This window comes from Anser cygnoides, chromosome 3 (genome assembly GCF_040182565.1).
Source record: "Anser cygnoides isolate HZ-2024a breed goose chromosome 3, Taihu_goose_T2T_genome, whole genome shotgun sequence".
In the NCBI taxonomy this organism is placed as follows: domain Eukaryota; kingdom Metazoa; phylum Chordata; class Aves; order Anseriformes; family Anatidae; genus Anser; species Anser cygnoides.
This window is the reverse complement of record NC_089875.1, coordinates 64911454-64931620: the sequence shown is the minus strand read 5'-3', so window position 1 is coordinate 64931620 and position 20167 is coordinate 64911454. Positions and strand designations below refer to the sequence as shown.

At 40.2% G+C, this 20167-nt stretch overlaps 1 protein-coding gene across 2 annotated transcripts in view; it reads right to left on the bottom strand.

Annotated features, from left to right (window-relative positions):
• THEMIS (thymocyte selection associated) overlaps nt 1–20167 on the bottom strand; it is an 89205-nt gene that overhangs the window by 51863 nt on the left and 17175 nt on the right. For both annotated transcript variants that reach the window (XM_066994307.1, XM_048065585.2), the window contains exons 3-4: nt 11993–12451; nt 7960–9005 (exon numbers count right to left, since the gene is read on the bottom strand). In XM_066994307.1, coding sequence (XP_066850408.1) covers nt 7960–9005; nt 11993–12451 — 1505 coding nt within the window. The remainder of the gene's footprint in view (nt 1–7959; nt 9006–11992; nt 12452–20167) is intronic.

Sequence of the window (20167 nt, the reverse complement as noted above, 5' to 3'; positions counted from 1 at the left end):
CTACATCAATGTTGTCTGATTGAACAGGTTGGTGCCTGTAAGCATTTGTGGGCTCCACTTCAACCTATGCCAACAAGCTATTTCTCAAACTGCTCCTGGGTACAATCTGGGCATTCGAACACCCCAAGGCCCACTCCAGAATGCAGTTTGCAAGCACCCAGACAAAGCTGGAGACTGAAAGCGTTACTAGCAGAGACATCAGGCAGTTTATGCCAGTTGGTCTTCAGAGCCCAGAAAAGTCCCTGAATGTGTTTAAGCAGGCATGTGATAAGTGGCACTTCAGCAGCCAGCTATCCGCAGGCTTGATTTTCTGACCTTCTTGCTATGAAGAGAAGGGCAAATTAAGGCAGTGCAGACTGGAGAACAGTGACATTGGAAGTCAGATGGCAAGGAACCCGGGCTGGAAAAAGCACTTCAGATCCCCCACAAGTTATATTTTTGGAGAGTTATTCTGCTGCAGTGCAACAGACTTTTTTTTAAAAAAACTTTTTTGTCCAGCTTTGTATTATACAAATATATGATTTTATGTTGTTCGCTTTCTGCATGAGAGAAAAAAACATTCCAGCCAATTCTGCTCCTACTGACATTAATGGCTGTTGGCTTAAACACCCTGTCCAGTATTTTCCTTCTTCTTATCAAGGGTGCCATATTTTTCTGTGGTTGATATATATATATATTTTTCTTCTAGGCATCCCTTTTATTTTGATATTTCTTATCTCTTTGTTCTCCAAGACATTCAATTCTAGCTTTAAATTATGCAATTTGCTTTTAACCAGTTGGCATTTACGTCAGTCAGCATATCCAAGTGTTCATCTGTACTTCCTTAATTTCATATACTGTATCAGCAATTCCTGCAGCAGGAATGGCTTTCTGCAATGAGACTTACACCTCAGATTGCCCTGCTAGTTTTTCAGGCAATTATCTACTGCCTGTCCTTCTGGCAGGCACATTGCTATCTTCCCCATTTTATTTTGGTTTTGAGAATAACATCAATCCACGGTAAGTGCCTACTACAGACTTGATGCTTCTCTGTGGAAATTTTAAGCTTTTCATATCATTTAAAAGAGAAAAGGATTTTAATACCAGTTCTTCACACTGAGAAAACTGGGAAAATTCCAGACCTTTTTTAGCTGGGGCTTCAGTGTTTCCTACACCTTTAACTCCTTCCTCTTGATTCATACAGAGTCTATCAGTGGTCCCAATCCTCCATCATCCAGCTCAGAGCCATCACTGCCTGGTCTAGTTTTCACAGAGATATGGGACACAAGAGGGTTGGCACACATGCAGGCCTCAGCCCAGTGTGGTATCAAGATGCATAAAAGGTTGCCAGGAAATTGTCATGGGCCCTCATGTATAGACGTAGCTATAATGATCTCTGCAACAGGTCACCGATACGAAGTCCTTCAGCTGGGACTCCCCAGCCTACAAGAAAGCACGAAGTAGCTTGATACCAGTCAGCATCTACAGCCCCCTCCAGTTTTACTCCTAAAAACCTGGCTGAAGATCAAAGTTCTGCTAAAGTTTGGAACATGTGCTGCTGGGGAAGGAGATGAAAACCCATGTGTAAATTAGGATTTTCCTGTAGCTCCTGTCTGACAATAGCTGTGGCCTTGGCTTCAGCTCGCTGAAGGACTGAAGAGCAAGAGGAGGAGGATGTGTTGGAATAAACAAGGAAAAGGAAAAGCCAAGCTTCTCTGAAAGCTTGAAATTTCCTTGGGGAACCAAGGTCACAGAGGTCTGGGGGGGAGCTGAAGGGCGCTGACAAATGCAGTCTTGGGGGACTCAAGGCATGTAGGTCTGGGGGAAATCAGGCACATGCGTCAAAGGATGGGTATTAGGAGGAGAAGAACCTTGCAGCACATTGTGTTGTGCTTGGGGGAGTGAGAAGCTGCAGCACGGGGGAATGTGGAGGACTGGGAGCCTGACTCACCAGGAAGGCCACAGTGGGGATGAGGTTTTGACAGATTTCAAGAACTGGTCCACAGTGACAAGGTGGGATGGTCATAAACATTAAGGACCGTGCTTCCAGCCTTCCCATCCTATTTATGAGGGACTTACAAAGCTACTGGAAAGTAACTTGGAGAAATTACATGGGATGTGTGGAGAGAGAGGGTCAAAGGTTGAGGGTCAAGAGTCGAGGACTCCAGGGAGAGGAGAGCTTTATTTTCCAGTGGGGACAGAGAAGGAGGGAGAGGAAGCACAGCTGACGCCTCATGAGCCACAACGCTACACTTGTCAGAGAGAAACCCTCCTTCTTACGCTTGCACATGCATTTTTGCATCTGCTAATGAACCACATTTTCCTACCTCATTTCTAGTGCCAGAAGATTATTAATTCCTGAAGTCTGTTCTTATCTGCTCCTTTCTGGCTTTCCTGCATGCATTTCCTAATATGTATTTATTTAGAAAGGTTAGTAAATTGCTGCACAGAAGAAATATTTGTATTAAACCTGCTGTATAAAGGCCCCAAAACCATGAAAAATCCTCTGGAAGCAGAAAAGAAATAGTTAGGAGGAAGGAAAGAAGGCACTGCAGGAAAACTCATTTGCTGAAAAACGCAGCTTATGTCTTATCAATTTAATTCCAGATAAGTCTTCATTTTGCTGTGAAGACAGATGCGATAAATATGTTAATGGCAGATTTCGGTAGTTCAGTTTGTAGAACTGCAAAGCCAGATGGAAGTGATAATTTTTCTTTCATTTTAATTTTGAAATAAAAAGCAAGAAAGCAAAAAAGTTCCTGATATCGTAACACTGTAATGACTTTTTGAAGGATAATGGACCTTAGCACTGAATGACGATTAACTATCATGCCCTGATACTTACTATTTTATTAAATTCCAGTTTCACCAGCTGGAATTCTCTCAGGTTTCTTGCTAGAGCTGAGCAGATTACTGCCTGTGACTGACTTCTCCAGTCCCACATTCATAAAGGTATTTAGCAGCAATCACAGCTTGAAGCTTGTGAGTATTTCACTGATACTAATGTTCCTTAGGCTAGATACATGCCTAAGCAGACCACTGAAAATAGCCCCGGTTGGAGCTAACCTCTCTTATCATTTATCAGAAGCCAAATGCTGCTTTCATTTATTTATTTATTTATTGTTCCTTAGGAAGTGCATTTAGTGCCTTTGAAGAGCATCAGGAATAAATTGTGGTTTTCCACAAATTGATTACCATTCCTTCAGTACTAACATTCATTTTTGAATGAATATTCACTCATATTTGGTGAAAAGTATTGTTTCAATTAAAATAATAATAATAATAAAATCTACTTGGGGGACATATATTAACAGCTTCCTTAATCTGTAATATATTTACTGCTTGAAACTCAGTACAGTGTCAGCTATAATTTCTTTCAATCTGTTGATCACATAGTACTGTGTCAGTCTCTCAGCTGAATCACAGAATGGCTGAGGCTGGAAGGGATCTCTGGAGATCATCTGGTCCAACGCCCTTGCTCAAGCAGGGTCATGTAGAGCATCTTGTGCAGGATGGCATCCAGGCAGGTTTTGAATATTTCCAGAGAAGGAGACTCCACAGCCTCTATGGGCAACTGTCCCAGTGCTCTGTCACCCTCACAGCAAGGAAGTGTTTCCTCATATTCAAATAGAACTTCCTGTGTTTGTGCCTGTTGCCTCTTGTCCTGTCCCTGGGCACCACTGGAGAGTCTGGCCCCATCCTCTTGACAGTCTCCCTTCAGATATTTATACACACTGATGAGATCCCCTCTCAGCCTTTACTTCTCCAAGATAGACAGGCCCAGATCTCTCAGCCTCTCCTAATATGACAGATGCTCCAGTCCTCTGATCATCCTATTAGCCCTCCACTGGACTCGTTCCAGTAGCTCCATGTCTCTCTTGTACTGGGGATCCCAGAACTGGGCACAGTACTCCAGGTGTGGCCTCACCAGGGCTGAGTAGAGGGGCAGGATCACCTCCCTCAGCCTGCTGGCAGCACTCTTCCTAATGCAGCACAGGATATCATTGGCCTTCTTGGCCACAAGGGCACATTGCTGGCTCATGGTTAACTTAATGGCAACAGGTAATTCTGATAAGCAAAAAGAAAAAGAGAAGACATTTGATGCCTTGAATCTTTTCAAGGGGAGGAAGCTGCAAGTATCAGATAAAAAGCCTAAGGAAATTTTAGGAAACACTTTCCAAGCCTCTTCTGCCTAGGGTCCCATCTGAAACATTACTCCGGAGTTACTAAGTGAAAACTTGGATTGTTATATTCTAAGAGTGGTTCCAGCTCTGAAAAGAGCTTTCAAATGCACATCTACTTGTTCTTTTTAGATGAATTTTAACTTCAAGAAGGTGATATCTTGACTGGTTCCTCCCATGGAGACTTATCTCCAGGCCCTCCTTGGCAAGTGAATAAGGTGCCTCATTCTCAAATAACTAGCATTAACTTCTAGGGGTTTATCAGGTCGTTCTCATTTTCCAGCTAAGCTCACCAATGAGAAACTGAATGGCTTAAACTATTTAATTTTTAAGCCACCCTGAGAAATTTAATTTTTAAGACCCCCCCTGAGAACTTTACTCCAATGGCTCAAGTGAGAAAATGTGGATTTCCTGTGAGTGCTTTATCTCAAGTTTTGCCATTCAACAAAGGGTACAATCATTTTTTTCATCACTGTCCTTGACTGGTGGTAGAAAACCGGTAGGGTTTGTGGGTAGAGGTGACTAGAGGTAACATTTTTTATTAGAGTTTAATCATTCTTAAGTACCAGATTCATTCTGTAGTTCAGTGCATGTTGTTTAGTTTCATTTGTTTAGTTTGCATGTATTTTCTTGGGGGTTTTCTTTTCTTTATTCAATTAGCAACTAATACAAAACAGCAAACATATGTGGGCTAGATGTTTCTTAACCAAATAAAATGATGAGATGAGAGGGAAAGGCAAGGTCTACAGTGCCTTGTAGAGAGGAGAGCAGGGATCCCCAGGCTCTGGAATTGAAAGCTGTGTCAGCAGGAGCTGAGCCAACTTAATTAGCCCTGTGAAGAGAGTGGGCAGAGGGTTTGGTTAATGCAGCTATATTACATTTGAGAATTATCTGACGTCTCTGGACTTCGCTGTACTGTGCAGACATACCTGTTTCTGTAGTACTGCACCTTGCACACAAGCTGAGGCAGTTTGTGCACTCTTCTGAGGTCACAGTCCATACTGGCTGCCAATTTCATACAATTCAGTGACTAACATGACCAAAGACACCCAGGAAAATGTGGACTGTATAGTCCTGTTCATGGCCCTAGTGTTCTCACTACCAAGGCCAGGGAACAGCAGGCAGAGACAGCTGGAGCTTCTCCACAACTCACAACCTTTCTGGAAGAGCTAAAAAGTGATCAAAGCAGAAGCCATAGCTAGAGGTCACCCCTCCCTGGCAGAGCATCTTTCAGTATTGAAATAAAACAGCCAGATCTTGGTCCTTTGTGGACTCATGCAGCAGCAGTGTTTAATCTTGGAGTACAAGGCCAAGCAGAGCTTCCCAACCAGTGAGCAAGGAAGCCAATCACCACCCTCCATCACACAGGCAAGCAGGGAGCTGCTTGCAAGAGGAGCCATGGCAATTCATGCAGCACTAAAGCTTATTCCAGGCTGCCACTTGTTAGGCTTAAGTTCAGCTCATTAGGACATTTGTCTGTTATTTATGCAAATAAGTCTACACAGAGTCACAAAATATGCAAAGTGTGCCATTTATCAATTTGGCACCATCTCCAGCTTTCTGAACCCTCAGACATCCATGTTATATTTAGAAGAAAATGCAGTCTCCCCTACCACTGTTGCTGGCAGAGAGGCCAAGGCAGAGCTTATCAGCTATGATCCACGTCCTCTCAGAGGACTTACTGTGCTTGGGATAGAACAGATAACGCATTCTCTCTGACTCTAAACCTATTACATTGACACTCAGGATGTTTAATCTTATGAATACGGAATCTCTACTTGTTTCGTCTTTTGAGGAAAAGAGATTTATGAATCTGCATAACTCAAAGCATTCTGACTGCAATTTATGACTTATTTATAACAAGCATGTGACAAAATATGTCCTCTGGAGCAGTCTGCATAAATGTGCTTCTTTGTCTGGACAGCTGCAGTCTAATGTTGCTCATGAACATGCAAAGGAACCTCAGCCCATCCCTCTCCTGTGCCTATTGCTCTCTCCTCACTTCAGGAAAATAGTATTTTCTGCATGAGTCTAGTCTAGAGTCAACATCTACCTGTTGCTCCCCACACAGAGCCACCAGTCACAGCAGAAAGTCTGAGTCCTCCTGACCATACAGCTCTACCAGAAACACAGCAATTAGGGAATTCTTCCCCAGCTCTGTACCACAAGCCAGTGCCAGCCTGAAGGCTTCCCTATTAGCTCCAGGGCCTAGCTTCTCATCTATCCTCCCTAGTCTAGCAGAATGGCTTATTTAAGCTGATACAGGCTTCACTGTATGCAGCGTTTTGCTGTATTACCCTTATCTGAGGGATCCGCCCTACCCCTTCACTTCTTCTACGGTCTGTTGCAATCACCTCCCAGGACCCCTGTGGAGCTGAGGACCTACATGGGGGCCCGGAACTGGCATAATGGGACGGACACTTCCAGCAGGGAAGGAAGGGGACTCACAAAATATCCCCTTTCAGGGCTGCTAGAGCTGGAACTTAGTTTGATAGCAACATTAAAAACAAACAAAAACAAAAACAAAAACACACCACCTTACCCCACACCACTACCACCACCCTCCACCCAAATACAATGCCATGAGTTATATCACATTTCAAGCACAGCACAATCATTCTTCAGTCTCTTTTCTAGGCCTCAGCCAATGTCTGAAAGCATTTCCAATGTATGACTGTCTTCCCCCATAGGAAATTTGCATGACACAGAGAAACTGACCTAAAAAATGTACCTACTGGACACTCTTTCATTGAAGTTCATCAAAGTGCTTTTCTTTAATTCTTTCAATTTATGCAAGAAAACTATGGTGGGTTGAACCCAACAAGCAGCTGAGCACTCACCCAGCCATTTGCTCACTCCCTCTCTGACATCAGGACAGAGAAGAGAAAAAATGAGAAAACTCATGAGTGGACTTCGAAATAAATTTATAAGTGAAAGAAAGAGGAAGAAAAACAAGTGGTGTCACTCAGCACCTCCCACAGGCAGGCTGATGCCCTGCCAGTGGCACTATGGCCACCTTCCCAGAATAACCACTCCGCTCCGTTTTCTTGCTGAGGGGACAGACCGGGAAAAAAAGGTCTTGATGTTGTGCATACACTGCTCAACAACAGTCAAAAGACTGGTGTGCTATCAACACTGTTTTAGTCACAAATTCAAAACACATTATCTCACAGGCTGCTGTGAAGAAAATAAACTCCATCTCAGCCAGACCCAGTATAAAAATTAATGAGCAAACGCATTGTCTTAGATTAATCACGAAGAAAATTCTCCTAGAAGGGGCACTTAACTTTCTTAACATCAAAAGTTATTCTAAAAGAGCTGCCCTTTTTATTCCAGATCTATTTGCCACTTGAGTATGTACAAAAACATACAGTCAAAAATATCTATATAACCTGACTTCCTGTGAATTTAATTCAGCTGTTTCCAGCTGAGCAAAATTCTCTTAACAAATATCATGAAAACATATGCTACCCCTTAATAAACATTTAAATATAGCCACTTCAAGTCTTTCCCTTCACTTCTGTATTGGTGCAATTAAGGATTATCTGTCCAAAATTATAAGGCCAAGCTTTCTGCTGTGAGTCGGCATGGTTCCGTTGTTTTTCATGGATCAATTAACACACACTGGAGATTTTAACCATTGTTGTCTATAATGGCTAATTTGCCTATTACAGGGAACTGAGAGCCATCTGTGTACAGTACCATAAGAATACACCAGTGAAATGGAGACTATAAACCAACAGAAAATGACCTATGATTGTAACAGATTCAAAGACATAGACATGGTGCAATACCTTACCTTTGTAGACTGTAGTACATCGGATGTAATTTGCTTAGATACTGCAGAAACAGGTTTTGGTGCAAGTGCTGCTGGCTTTTTGGGTGGCCTGGGAGGTGGATGTAGGGTTTGGTTTTCAAATCTTCGTACCATATAGTATTCCTCTTCGCTGATCTCTTCCACTGTTGTCTTAGTCATGGGAGGTATGTCTGTCTGGACATCCTTGCTGAGCAAATGGACTGACATGTTTAAGCGATACACGGGAATCTCCCAGCTCTCTACTGGGCTGCTGGCACTACTGATCAGCAAATAAGAGTCTGTGATTTCTTCTTCAAGCTGCAGACCAGGTACAGCAGCCAAGACATCCTCCTTAATGGAAAGGTCCCTCACAGACACTTTGACATTAAAAGGCAAACGAAATTCTTTGCAAATCTCAGAAAGCTGGTACTGCTTCTTGTCATGAATCACTTCCACAAAGCCACCTTCCATATACATAGGCAGGAGCACTTCCTTATATGCATCACTTAGTATTTGTTCACAAGCTAAAACATCTATGACTTTCTTTCTTCCCTCATACAGAACTTCACTAGTCTGACGTTGTTGAACTAGAAATTGATCTCCAACCGATACAGAGAAAAGCTCTGTATGAGGAGAATCAAAGGCTTTAGTTGCTACAACATGAAGCTGTTCCCTTTCACTTCTTGCTATCTCTAAGTCATAGGCAGTTGGAAACTCCCGAGGTCTTCTCTTGAATTTTCCTTTGTAGGTCATAGGGATTAAAAAATGTCTTTTGGGGGAGTCACTTCTGATCTCGGAGGCTAAGACTCTTGTAGCCTGGTACTTTTTGTGGATGACAATCTCTTTCCCTATATGCAATAAGTTATAAGGTTTCTGTCTTCCTAAAGGCCCCTCCATTATCTCAGCAACCATGGGAAATTCCCTACTTGTTCTCTCAAATACATCTTCCAAAGACAGTGGCTGAAGGAAAGAGCTAATATCATAACAGTCTGTTATATCCTTGACCTCAACATCCAGATCAGAGAGGATATGAACTATGTCCTTCCGAACTGAAAACAAAAAGAAATACATTCATTTTTTTTGTTTGTTTGTTTTCAAACTGATATTGGAATAAAATATACATGTCATGTTAGCCAGATACAAAAATTACCTTCCCAGTGTGTGCAACTCCATATATGCCTGTACAATTGATTGGGTCAGTCAAAGTCTAACTGTTTTAATTTGAGATGTATGGCTATCAGCTATGCAGCAGACCTCAGAAAGGAAGAGAGAAATGAAATGAGATAACATGAGAATAAGGTATGCAAATATACAAGAGTTTAAGAAAAAGGAAGAGGAAAAATCCAGTTTGTTATTTTTCTTTTCTGACAAATAGGTGGGGAAACACTTTTAATGAATAAGAGCATTTGAACCCATTAACACAAGAGGTTGTTATGGCTAATCTGGGACAAATAAAAATTTTTATATTTGTAAGAATAAAGAAAACATCAGTAATTATTACAAAATAATATCACTTCTTAAAAACGCAAAACTTTTGTATAACAAAGTCTAAGTTTATTATTACTGAATGAGGAAATTTCCACTATAATGGTCCTCTGTGGAACTCTTGTATCTTTTTCTGAAGCACCTGGTTTTATTTACTGTCAGAACTGAGCCATTGCCTTTAACAGTCTGATAGGGAACAACAACATTTTTATCACAACTGAACTTGCAAAATTTTGGATGTAAAACTTCCAAGCTCAAAACTGACTATGCGATTAAGGTTTGTTGAAGAATTTTGATCAGATCGAATTTTGAAGAGTTTTGATCAGATTGATTTTAGATCGGTGGTACCACAGATCGCTGACCAAAGCAGTAAAATTTAACAAGCAAATATTATTTAATGGCTCTCTTCACTAAGACTTATTCTGCATAGACCTGCACACATGTATAGTATATGCTGGACCCACACTTTCTTGTAGCAGAACATACTAATATTTTATACCTAAAAGTTGGTATCAGACATGTATTTTACGTGACAGACTTCTATGAGAGTGATTCAGGATTTGTTTACTCCCACTCTACTTTTCTCATATTAACACACTCAGGTGACAAATACCCTGACCACCACAAAGAAAAGTCAATGAAGGAGGAACAATTAGAGAAAATGAAAGAGAAAATGAGCAATTGAGGGAGTTCCAGACACAAAATTTTGTTCATTATTAAGAATGAATAAAAGTACAGAGGATTCCTGCTCACAGCCTGTGAAAATGTAATCTGCTATCCCTCTTATCAGGAATCCTTTTTAATTGTGGATAGTATTTCTCATATTTTATCTTATGTCTATTTATAGTTCTAAAAATGGTGAAAATGCATTTTTCATGGTCCACAAGAAAGTAGTTAATCATGTACCATGAAACCTACTTTTGAAGTTTGTATTAAATAGTTACTTAGGGCATATTTAATGCTTCTTAAATGTTGAGCACAGTATGAAACATAAACAGGCACGCAAATAAAATCAACAAATAAAACTCTCACTGGAATATCTGATTGGAAGACAAGCGAATACGAAACATTTCTGAATCTTCTAAAAGTTTTTTAGAAACATTAAATTCTTACCGATCCTGAATATATATCTAAATGGTCATAGGAATACCCTTAAGTGAATCCAGCTGCAGGAGTGGGGCAAGATCCCTGAATATAGCTAGAGCTGCAGAAAACTAAGTATTTTATCTTGTGAAGATATACTTTCCAAACTCACACATTAAACCACATAGCAAGCACCGTGGATATCTCATGAAAAGCATTTAGCAACTATTGTGATAACAGTCTCTGCTCACTTTTATTTCTTTCTCATGTATTTTATCTCTTTACTTATGTCATTCCCCAGAGAAACTTCCATTGTGAAACTTTCCTGCTTACTATCCTCCTGAGTGACATATTTCTCTCAGTATTCCATTTCTGTGGAGTTTAGTGGTATGCTTCCAGTAAAAGGAACAGGCAGAAAAGCTTCCCAAAAGCTAAGCTCCTATCCTCCAAACTCTAACAGGGTGGGTGCATCAACAAGAAGAATTGCAGAAATTGTCTAAGTGTTTGTGCTGTCCTCAGGCAAGGTCAAACACTTTAGTTTAAGCTGATTTTTTGCTTATGCAGGAACCTCAGTTGAGAGGGTATGCTATGCAAGCATACATGGGTCATTGCTATAGCTCAGCTATTCAAGCCACAGTAACTCAGGAACATTTCACTGTGCGCTTATACCTTCAAATTTTATTCCCACAACTAATTTCACTAACAGGTTTAAACTAAGGAATAGATATAAACATTGGTAAGAACAGAACCCAGCACTTTCAGTGCCACTTTTCAGTGGAACAACTAGAACAGTATTGACTTGCCACGAGAAAAAAAATATTTTTTTTAATAAAAACTAAAAACACAAATTACATCTCTTAAAGATATTGGATTTCTAATTCTTTCCCATTTCCTAAAACCCAGAGGTTTAAGAAATTATCTGTTTATATTCTATCAAAATTTCTTTCCACAATAGAGCAAAATAATATTGGTGTGCATTCTGCAGAATCCTCAATCTCAAAAACACAGTGCAGTTCCTAAAATGTAGTTGAGTGTGCTATAAAACAGAAGTCTATATATTTTTTCTATCTCTAGCCAGAGCCATAAATGATCAAGTGGCTTTGCCATGGCTTCTCCATGAGATACAAACAAACAAACAAAGAAAATCTGAGAACTAAATTGATTTCCTAAGCTCTGCTTTTCACTATGCAATATGTAACCTTTTGAAAGATGATTTAATTGTAATGATCAGTAAAATGGCAACAGAAAGAAAAATAAGGAAACTATCTGAATTAATATCTGATAAAGGAATAAAAACTGCAATATTATTTTTATCTTTCTGCAACTTGAAACCAGCATTAGAGGCAAATATGGGTAAGGAATTCTCAACCAAACTGAATTCTTCCTGCCTATTTTGAGCAACTTATGTGTGATTCAGTATACTCTGCTATACAGATAAAACAGATCATTGACTTTAATTTCTACTTACATTTCATTACTGCCTGCACTTCATAGACAGGTGTTAGAATCAAGCAGCCCTCAAAGTTCTCTGGCAGTGGATTAGAGGAGTCCCATGCATGTAAAGTGTTGGAAAGTTTGACAATCCGTTTTCTGCACCTAGGGATTTTCCATTCCGCAATCTCTTTCAGAGTGTATATTTGATCATCTTCGCATTCGTAGAATTTTCCGTCTTGTGAAAGGGGCAAAGTAAAGGAATGAGACTGGTTGTTTCTGACCACACCACAGTTGACAGCCATTGTTCCATTTACCTCTTCCACAGAGTTGAAGGTGATCTGCTCGCCCTGTTTGATAGTGAGGTTTGCCAATTTTATATCCTCAGAGCTGTAGAAGCATGGATGGCCAAATCTTGTTGACCCAATAGCAACTTTTCTTGTAATTTCTTCAATGCTGATATATGGAGTTTTATCTGCCACAACCTTATAAAGACCTAAGAACAGAAAACTTGCATTATAAAAAGGAAATGTACAAAACAGGCTGTGCCAAATTTTAGACTGTGCAATAAAAATGGGGAGAAAAGCCTATCAAAGAGTTCATGGCTGATAGTCAGTTGCTAGAAATTTAATTCTACACAGATAACATCAACAACGTGATACAAAGCATAGGGAGCTGGAATTAGCCCTCTCCACTCTGCAGCTACTATATTTTTGAGATCCAGCATTTTCACATTTGTGATTCCAAAAAAAAAAAAAAAGGCCTTTTTTTTTCTTTCTTTTTTGCTACAGAAACAAAAGATGTATTATCCTAAGTTCTTATGTTTCTTCTCAGGAAACCAGCCTTTAAGAAATAAATGCAGACAGGATATAAGGAAGAGCAACAGAAACGCGATCAGTGAAACACAGGTTGAAGTTTCTCCCTAAACATCAGTATTACATATTCTTCTACATGCAAACTGAGGATTCCAAGACCAAGTATGTTTCAAGAAATAACACAACTGAAAAAGGAGCATGTAATGATAAGAATGAGCAAGGGAAATGGATCTTAGCATCTCCAATAGCCCAGACCATCAAACGGAGTGATTCACAGTTTGGGTGCTGGAGCACTGTGGCCATCACAAGGCAATTAAAGTGCTGAAGTACTGCGAGGCAGGAGCTGCATCTGAGCTTCTTTAGCCCCCAGGGACATTATTATTTCATGTTAGTCATGCCCCTTGGAGCTGTCTCATTAGGAGTTCACATCAGAAGAAAAATGTGTACGTTTCTATATTTGTGTGTTTTCACAGAGGAAGATGAAGTGGACAGTTTAGAGGACTAAACAGTAGGGTTTAGCTGAGCTGTGTGATTAAGCTCTCTTCTTCCCAGGATGCGGTAGTGTGAATGTTGCCTCATGGCACTGCAGCTTTTAAGTTGTAGCTACAGCTACAGTGACAAAGAATCCAAGCTCCCAGGGGGACGCCGTGACTTTTTTCCTGTCTCCCTCCAAAACCAAAGAGCAGAAACCCCATGGCCCCATTGCTCCACACTTTTGCATCCTTTGGACCATAAAAAGGGCACTGTATCCTTGCAGTAAAGGAATACTTCCACCTTTGCAGTTATGAAGGAGGAATGTGATGGGGACTCAAGGAATGCTGCTTGACACTGCTAGAGATATTTTCATGGCAGTTCTACATCTCATAAGTGGTTCACATCATGTAAAAGGGTTTAAGTGCCCCCTTTGCCTCCCTCATCATTTAGCCTGGGAACTAGGGCAACACTGACTACTACTCCCTTTCTGTGGTGACTAGACTGTGAGAGAAGGGCAGGATGCCCCAGCAGATACCTGAATCTCAACCAGGCATGACGCTGCCAGAACACAGTTTCTGCTAGATGCTGGGAAGATGCTCATTCACTCCTATCTCCAGACTTCCCCTTGATTGCAGGTTTGTTTAACAAATTAGATCCGGGGACTGCTTCAGTTAAAAATAACCTTCTTTTTTATTTATTTCTCCCACATCTTTTTCCCTACTAAGCTTATCTCCCTAAATACATGATCAACACAATTGTGGAGCCTGTGTGGAAGCAGGGGCACCTTAGGATTATATTCTTTAAAAATGATATATCAAACCATTCCCTCCACAGACTCTTTTTTTTTTTTTTTTTTTTTTTTTTTTTTTTTTTTTTTACCCCTCACAGAATTGCTGTGCTTCTGGCTTCACTGTAACAAAAACTGCTACCTTTACATCACAGCTTTAGTACCCTTCTTGTTAAAGACACAAAAAATCTGTTTGGTGGATAGCCTTCGTTTGATTTATCACCAGATTGGGCATGTTTGGTTCTAGGTGTCCCATGAGACCACTAGTAACTGTGGCAACTAACAGCACTGAGCACTTGTCAGCAGCCTAAACAGCAATAGCCTACTTGATTTACTGCAGAAATAGTCACTAATTGTGCCTATGTAACTGCTGTCTGCAATTCTGTGCCTTCACACTTGTCTGTATGACAGTTCACATTTCCTGTATGAAATTAGTACCCTTGTGGAAATACATCTGGTACATATAGGTCCTCAATGTAGCACTACGGGAAAGTATCCTGACTTTTTTTCCAGCCTGCAAGGAAGCCACATCCATGAATGCAACTGCACAGATAAAACCTCAGAACATTTCTTTCTCAATGATATTTTTAAAGTTTCCCATAGCTGTTTTTTAACACAATTATTAATAAGCAAGTTAGCTACCCCAGTCCTAATCACTATTGAAGCTGTCAGTACAGATTGAGACAAATTGATTCATCAGCATTTAGAAAATATCACAGTGACAAGGCACCAATGACAAACTGAAATTGTGGAAAAGACAGTATCACCAAACAGTGTTCCAATGTCATGCTTTGCAAGCATAGGATGGGCATCATCTGATAATGCTGAGAGAAAGGAAATAGGAACATTCTTCATTAAAAGTGTATTCAAAGTACATATGACGTATCCAAAAGGCAATAACTATGTTTACTCATCTGTGTTATAGGTGCATGCCTATTGCCCATAGAAAGCCTCCAGAATTACATTAAAAATCCTCCATAAACTATGCTAAAAACATTTCCAGTTGAAAATATCTGGCAATACACAGCCACAAGAAACCTTCTTCTCCTCTATAAGTTTGACTCTAAACTCAGGCTTTAGTAATTTCCCTGGGACAATGGAGCTATTTGGAAGACAGCTATTCCAGCAGCAAGCTGATGAACGTGCTGGATTGGAAAGCAGTTTTCATATGGAATCAGAATCATCAGTTCTCATACAAAACAGATAACTGATTACCCCTAAGGCCCAAGCAGACTGACTGTCAGGGCTGGGAGCAGAAAAATCTTCATCATCTATTCCGCTTGTTTTCTTAATTTCGATAACAGAATGTCTGCATAGGCAAATAAAGAACCATGTGGACTTGCATACTTAGCTTCTGTACTGATGGGGCCCATGAGTTAGAGGCCCCTAATAGCCACCTGTTTATGTTTACGAGCATGTAAAGTTCCATATGCTTCTATCTCTATAGAAAAGAGGTGAATATATAAAAAGTTATTCTGGTATGATGGGGTAAAACCACTGTGGTCCCCATCTAACTGCCATAATCTGTCACGGTATCATCTCATAAATGTTGTCCTTGCTATGACATATTTATTCATTTTTCATGGGGAAACGTGCTTAAAAAATGTTATTTGGAACTATTCGGAACCTCATTAAAATCATTATGAATCAAATTACAAAACCAAATGTTTTCCAAACCTAACTTAGCAAAGAATTCTCCAGAGTAGGAGACATATGGCAAGTTTGAGATGCTAAAGTTTGGACATTTTGAGGTCAAAATAATATTTTTGTACTCTTTTGTACTTTTGTACTGTATAAAATGACTGAATCAAATTCACTTAGACTTCCCTGAGAGAGCTTGGTGGACTATTAGGGGGATAGGCAGATGGAAATAGTGGATCTGGAAAGAAGTCCAGCTGGTTTATTGAGAGCTGGCATTATTGCTCATATAAATTTATTTTCTAAATAATCTGAGCTATGACCAAAACACACTGATCCCCATTAGTTGGGGGAAAATTACAGGTAGAGACAAGAATCACTACACATACATAGTAACTACAGAAATGTATAACCATTGTCACACTCCATGAATCCATATCACCTGGTAGCATTTCACTAGGTGAAGTGCCTGCCTAGCAATATCGTAATTAGTAAGCCTCAAATCTAATTGCCCCGTAATTTTCAAGAAAAGTTTTAGGCACTGACTTATGCATACGGGAGTCTGAGAGAATGATTTTTACTTGTACTGGAGAGAAAGGAAGGCCCATAGATCACTTGTTTTGTTCTGTGGGAAAGTACGTTTTTACAGAAGAATGTTTTTACCACCTTTTTACAGAACAATATATGCAGCTCCCTTTTACTGGCTACATAGTGATAAAGCGTACCTCTCTGTAGTTTTATAGGCTTCCTGTTTTCAGTCCTAATTAGAGTCCTGAAGAAAAGGAGTATCCTTTTTATTCTCTCTTTTTCTTCTTTGCCCAACAGAAAACTGAAAAAAAAAAGTCAGGCTCACCTAATAGAGCAGCAAGTAGTCTTCAAGTTAAAACTAACAGAAAGACCTCCTGTCCTAGACTACCTGTCTCTGTTCCCCAAGGTAATGCAGAAGAAGGGGACCATTTCAGTTCCCAAATTCTCTGGAGTTGACTTGGTTATCATTCCTCCACCACCCACACTTTCACCTCCTCTGCTCCAGTGACCTCTTCACATCCTGCCCCAAAGCCAAACCATCACTCTCATCTCACATTTTCTGCTGCATTTTTTCCCTCTGCCAAGGATGGTGGGGTTTTCCTTCTCACCACCTTCCCAGTCTGTGCCAACCACATTGACAGTCACAGTAAGACCTCCAGCAGATTGTCAGAGCCTATGGTCAGCATCACCACTGGAGAGCCATGTGTTAGTAACCACCCTAGCACCCTAACACGGAAGCCTGGGGAATGATTTTCTCATCACTCCTGTTTTGCGGGGCATTCACTCCGCTAAATGGAAGTCCTTCAGACTGATAGCACTTCAACTCCTATCAAGGCGAGCCTTTCAGTGCCCAGCCTCAGCTTTTTCACACATGCATGGCCACAGGCAAGTCTCCTGCTTTGTGGCTTGTGAAGGCTGAGAGCTCAAAGGGGTGCTTGTGCTCAGCTACGTCTGTCAGGTCCTGTAGGAACGAGCAGCAGCAGCTGTCACAGACCTCCTGAAAACAGGGAGAGCTCAGCAGTAGTTTTGCAGAAGAAGGAATATAACAGAACAAAATGAAATCATTTGTGCTGGCACAGAGTTCAGGTGTTGTGTAAATTACCTGTCTCTGCTAACTTGTTAGTAGTGAAAATCGTAGTTCAAAATGCTGTTAGATGTAGCCATCGAAGTGTCTAGAGTGAGAGCAGATTTTTATTTTTTTACTTTTTTATTTTTTTCAATGTATGAGTACAGAAAGAATAGCCTGGCCCTCTGAGGCATGAAAAAGAACAAATTAGAATGAGAAGAGAATGAAATAACATAGATAGCGAACTTGCAGTTGCAGCGTTTTTTCTAATGCAAAGGCCAGATTAGGACTTTATCAAGAATCTGATTTGCCAGAGCAAAAAAAAATCTGTAGACTGCAAATACATTCAGAAGGACAAAGAGCAAGGATCGTTGAGAGCCAATGAGCCTGGCTCTTCACTCAGAGAGACATTATTCCCAGAGTAACCTAAACAGGCGCATGGCTTGCTTACAGCAGCGTGCATACAGTGAAAAGATATATGGGCCCATCGCAGGCAAATGATAACTCACAACAACGGAAATGGAAAATAACATCAAAAAAGGTTTATTTGCGTCAGCACTAGCAAGAGAGCATTGTAAGTACAGTGTAAATACAGCGTCAGAGTCTAGAGACCTGTGGATATTTTTACTGAAGTAAGTCAAAAGCAGTGTAAAAAAGATTATCTACAATCCAGTTCTGTCCTTTGTTGTGGAGATGGGGCAAGCCAGCTATGTTCTTAGACTAGAATAGAATAGTTCAGTCAGAAGGGACCTGCAAAGATCATCAAGTTCAACTGTCCCATTCAGAGCATAGCATGTGTACATAATAAAGTGATAGCTTCATAAAAGTTAAGGGTCAAGAAGAAGCAGAAACTGGGACATCTTGACTTAATAAAGCAGAATCATTCTTCAGTGAAAAAGTAAGTCAAACATATGACAAATTTGCGTCTTACCAAAAAGCTCTTGAATGCACAAGGATACATATACAGAAGGAAACGAGAACAGCGCTCACTGTTGGGCTAATAAGAAGTGTCATTATCCCCCTCTTCAGCATTGCTGTTCGGTACCACCCATCACGTGGTGGATAACAATGATAAACCTCAGCAAAAGGAACACTGAATTTATATTTCTAGTGAAATAACTCAGTTTTCTAGAATACCAGTTGGGAGATTACATAAATATGTATGTAAATGGTAGTGATTATACTGAATTTTAAAACGTGTTCAACAGGGCAACATCCAAATGTCAAGTTGTAAAACTGATCGCTTAAATGCAAACAAATCCAGATTCACCAAGTTCAAGCATTTGAAATCACAGGTTGTTGTGTTCTAAAAATCATGAGATTCAACATTAATAAATATAGAATTATTTTTATCACTCAGTTGTGTTGGATATTTTAGGCTTCAAATGTTCAAACTCATCTGTCAAACAAGATTTAGAATATAACTTCCTATATGTATGTGTATTTTAATGATGATAGTAGAAATGTTAATAATAGCAAAGAAGCTTGGAATACAAGAAAAATGCAAGATATCTTGCGAGTTCACAGTGTAGCAGTACTTCAGTATCTCTAGATAGCCACAAATAATTAAAATGTCTTTGATGATTACATTTGGGCCCTATCAGTATTTGAAAATGACATTCCAAAAAAAGTCTTTTAATAAGTGGTCATACAAATGGTTCTGATACAAAGAATAAGAAAAACATTAAAGTAAATTGAAGATCCACTAGGGAAAAGAAAATGATATATAGGACTACTTCAGAGAGAAACCTGTATTGTAGAATGGAAAATGAAGACACAGCAGAAGATACTTTCCTGTGGAATTCAGATGAAACATTACATTCTCATGTGCTTTTACATTTTATTTGCTTCAAGAAGTGTCTTGTCTCCCACTGCAGAAAAAGCAAATGCCAGTTTGGGTGTTGGCATAACCTAAGCAGTATACATGCACATGCACACAATCTCACTGCGATACAGTAGAAGAACATCAGTGATGTTACTAAGTCAAACACTCACACACTAGAAAATATCCAAATTACACGTCCTTGAGCAACATCAGCTTGGCCTCCCACATGCTTGCAGTACAATACAATATCAGTTAAATGCTTACATGCTATTTTTCTCTATAAAACTGCAGCCTCATTTGATGGATTAGCTAGACTGCTGGCCAAAGTGAATTCTGGATGTTATCTCAGGCTCTCGAGGGCTGCGGTGCTATCATGTGTGCTCTGTCCCCACATCTCTCACTCTCAGGTGTCCCGTAACTTCTATCCTAGGCATACATGGGCTCCCTCCTGCACATACCACATCCTCTTCATACTGCTCGCTGCTTTCCAGCCTCCTCAACTCCTCTCCCCAATGGGCTGCTATTACCTCTGCTGCCTGCAAGACTCCCAGCATATGAAATGCCCTACATATCTATATTTGTAGGGTTGTGGTCCTCATCTGATGGATGAGCTGACTCCCAGCTCCAGCCCCTGTTCCTTGTATATCAAGTCTTTACCCTTCACTTATGCTCCTAGGTCCAACATTTTTCTGCCAGTTTCCCAACCTGGTTTGCCTCTTCCCACACACACATGCAACCAGTGTTTCCTCCTCTGCATTTCAGTCACTTCCCTATTTAACACAGCTGGGCCCTTAAAGCAGGTGAATTGAGATGAAAGCTGAATTGAATAATGAATTAGAATGACGTGTGTGATGAACTAGGTAGCCCAGGTGCAGTATTGTCCACTTCTCCCTTACAGAGCCACATGATCAGAAGATATTTTCATTTTAAATATCAAGTCAGTTCGAGATGCAAAATATAATTATTCCGTGCTCCAAAATGTAGGCATTTGAGTAATTCTTTATATATTTTCCTCTATCTTTGTTTCCAGGCATGTAGCAGCCACTTTGGCCACTGGAATTATAATAAATAATAATAAT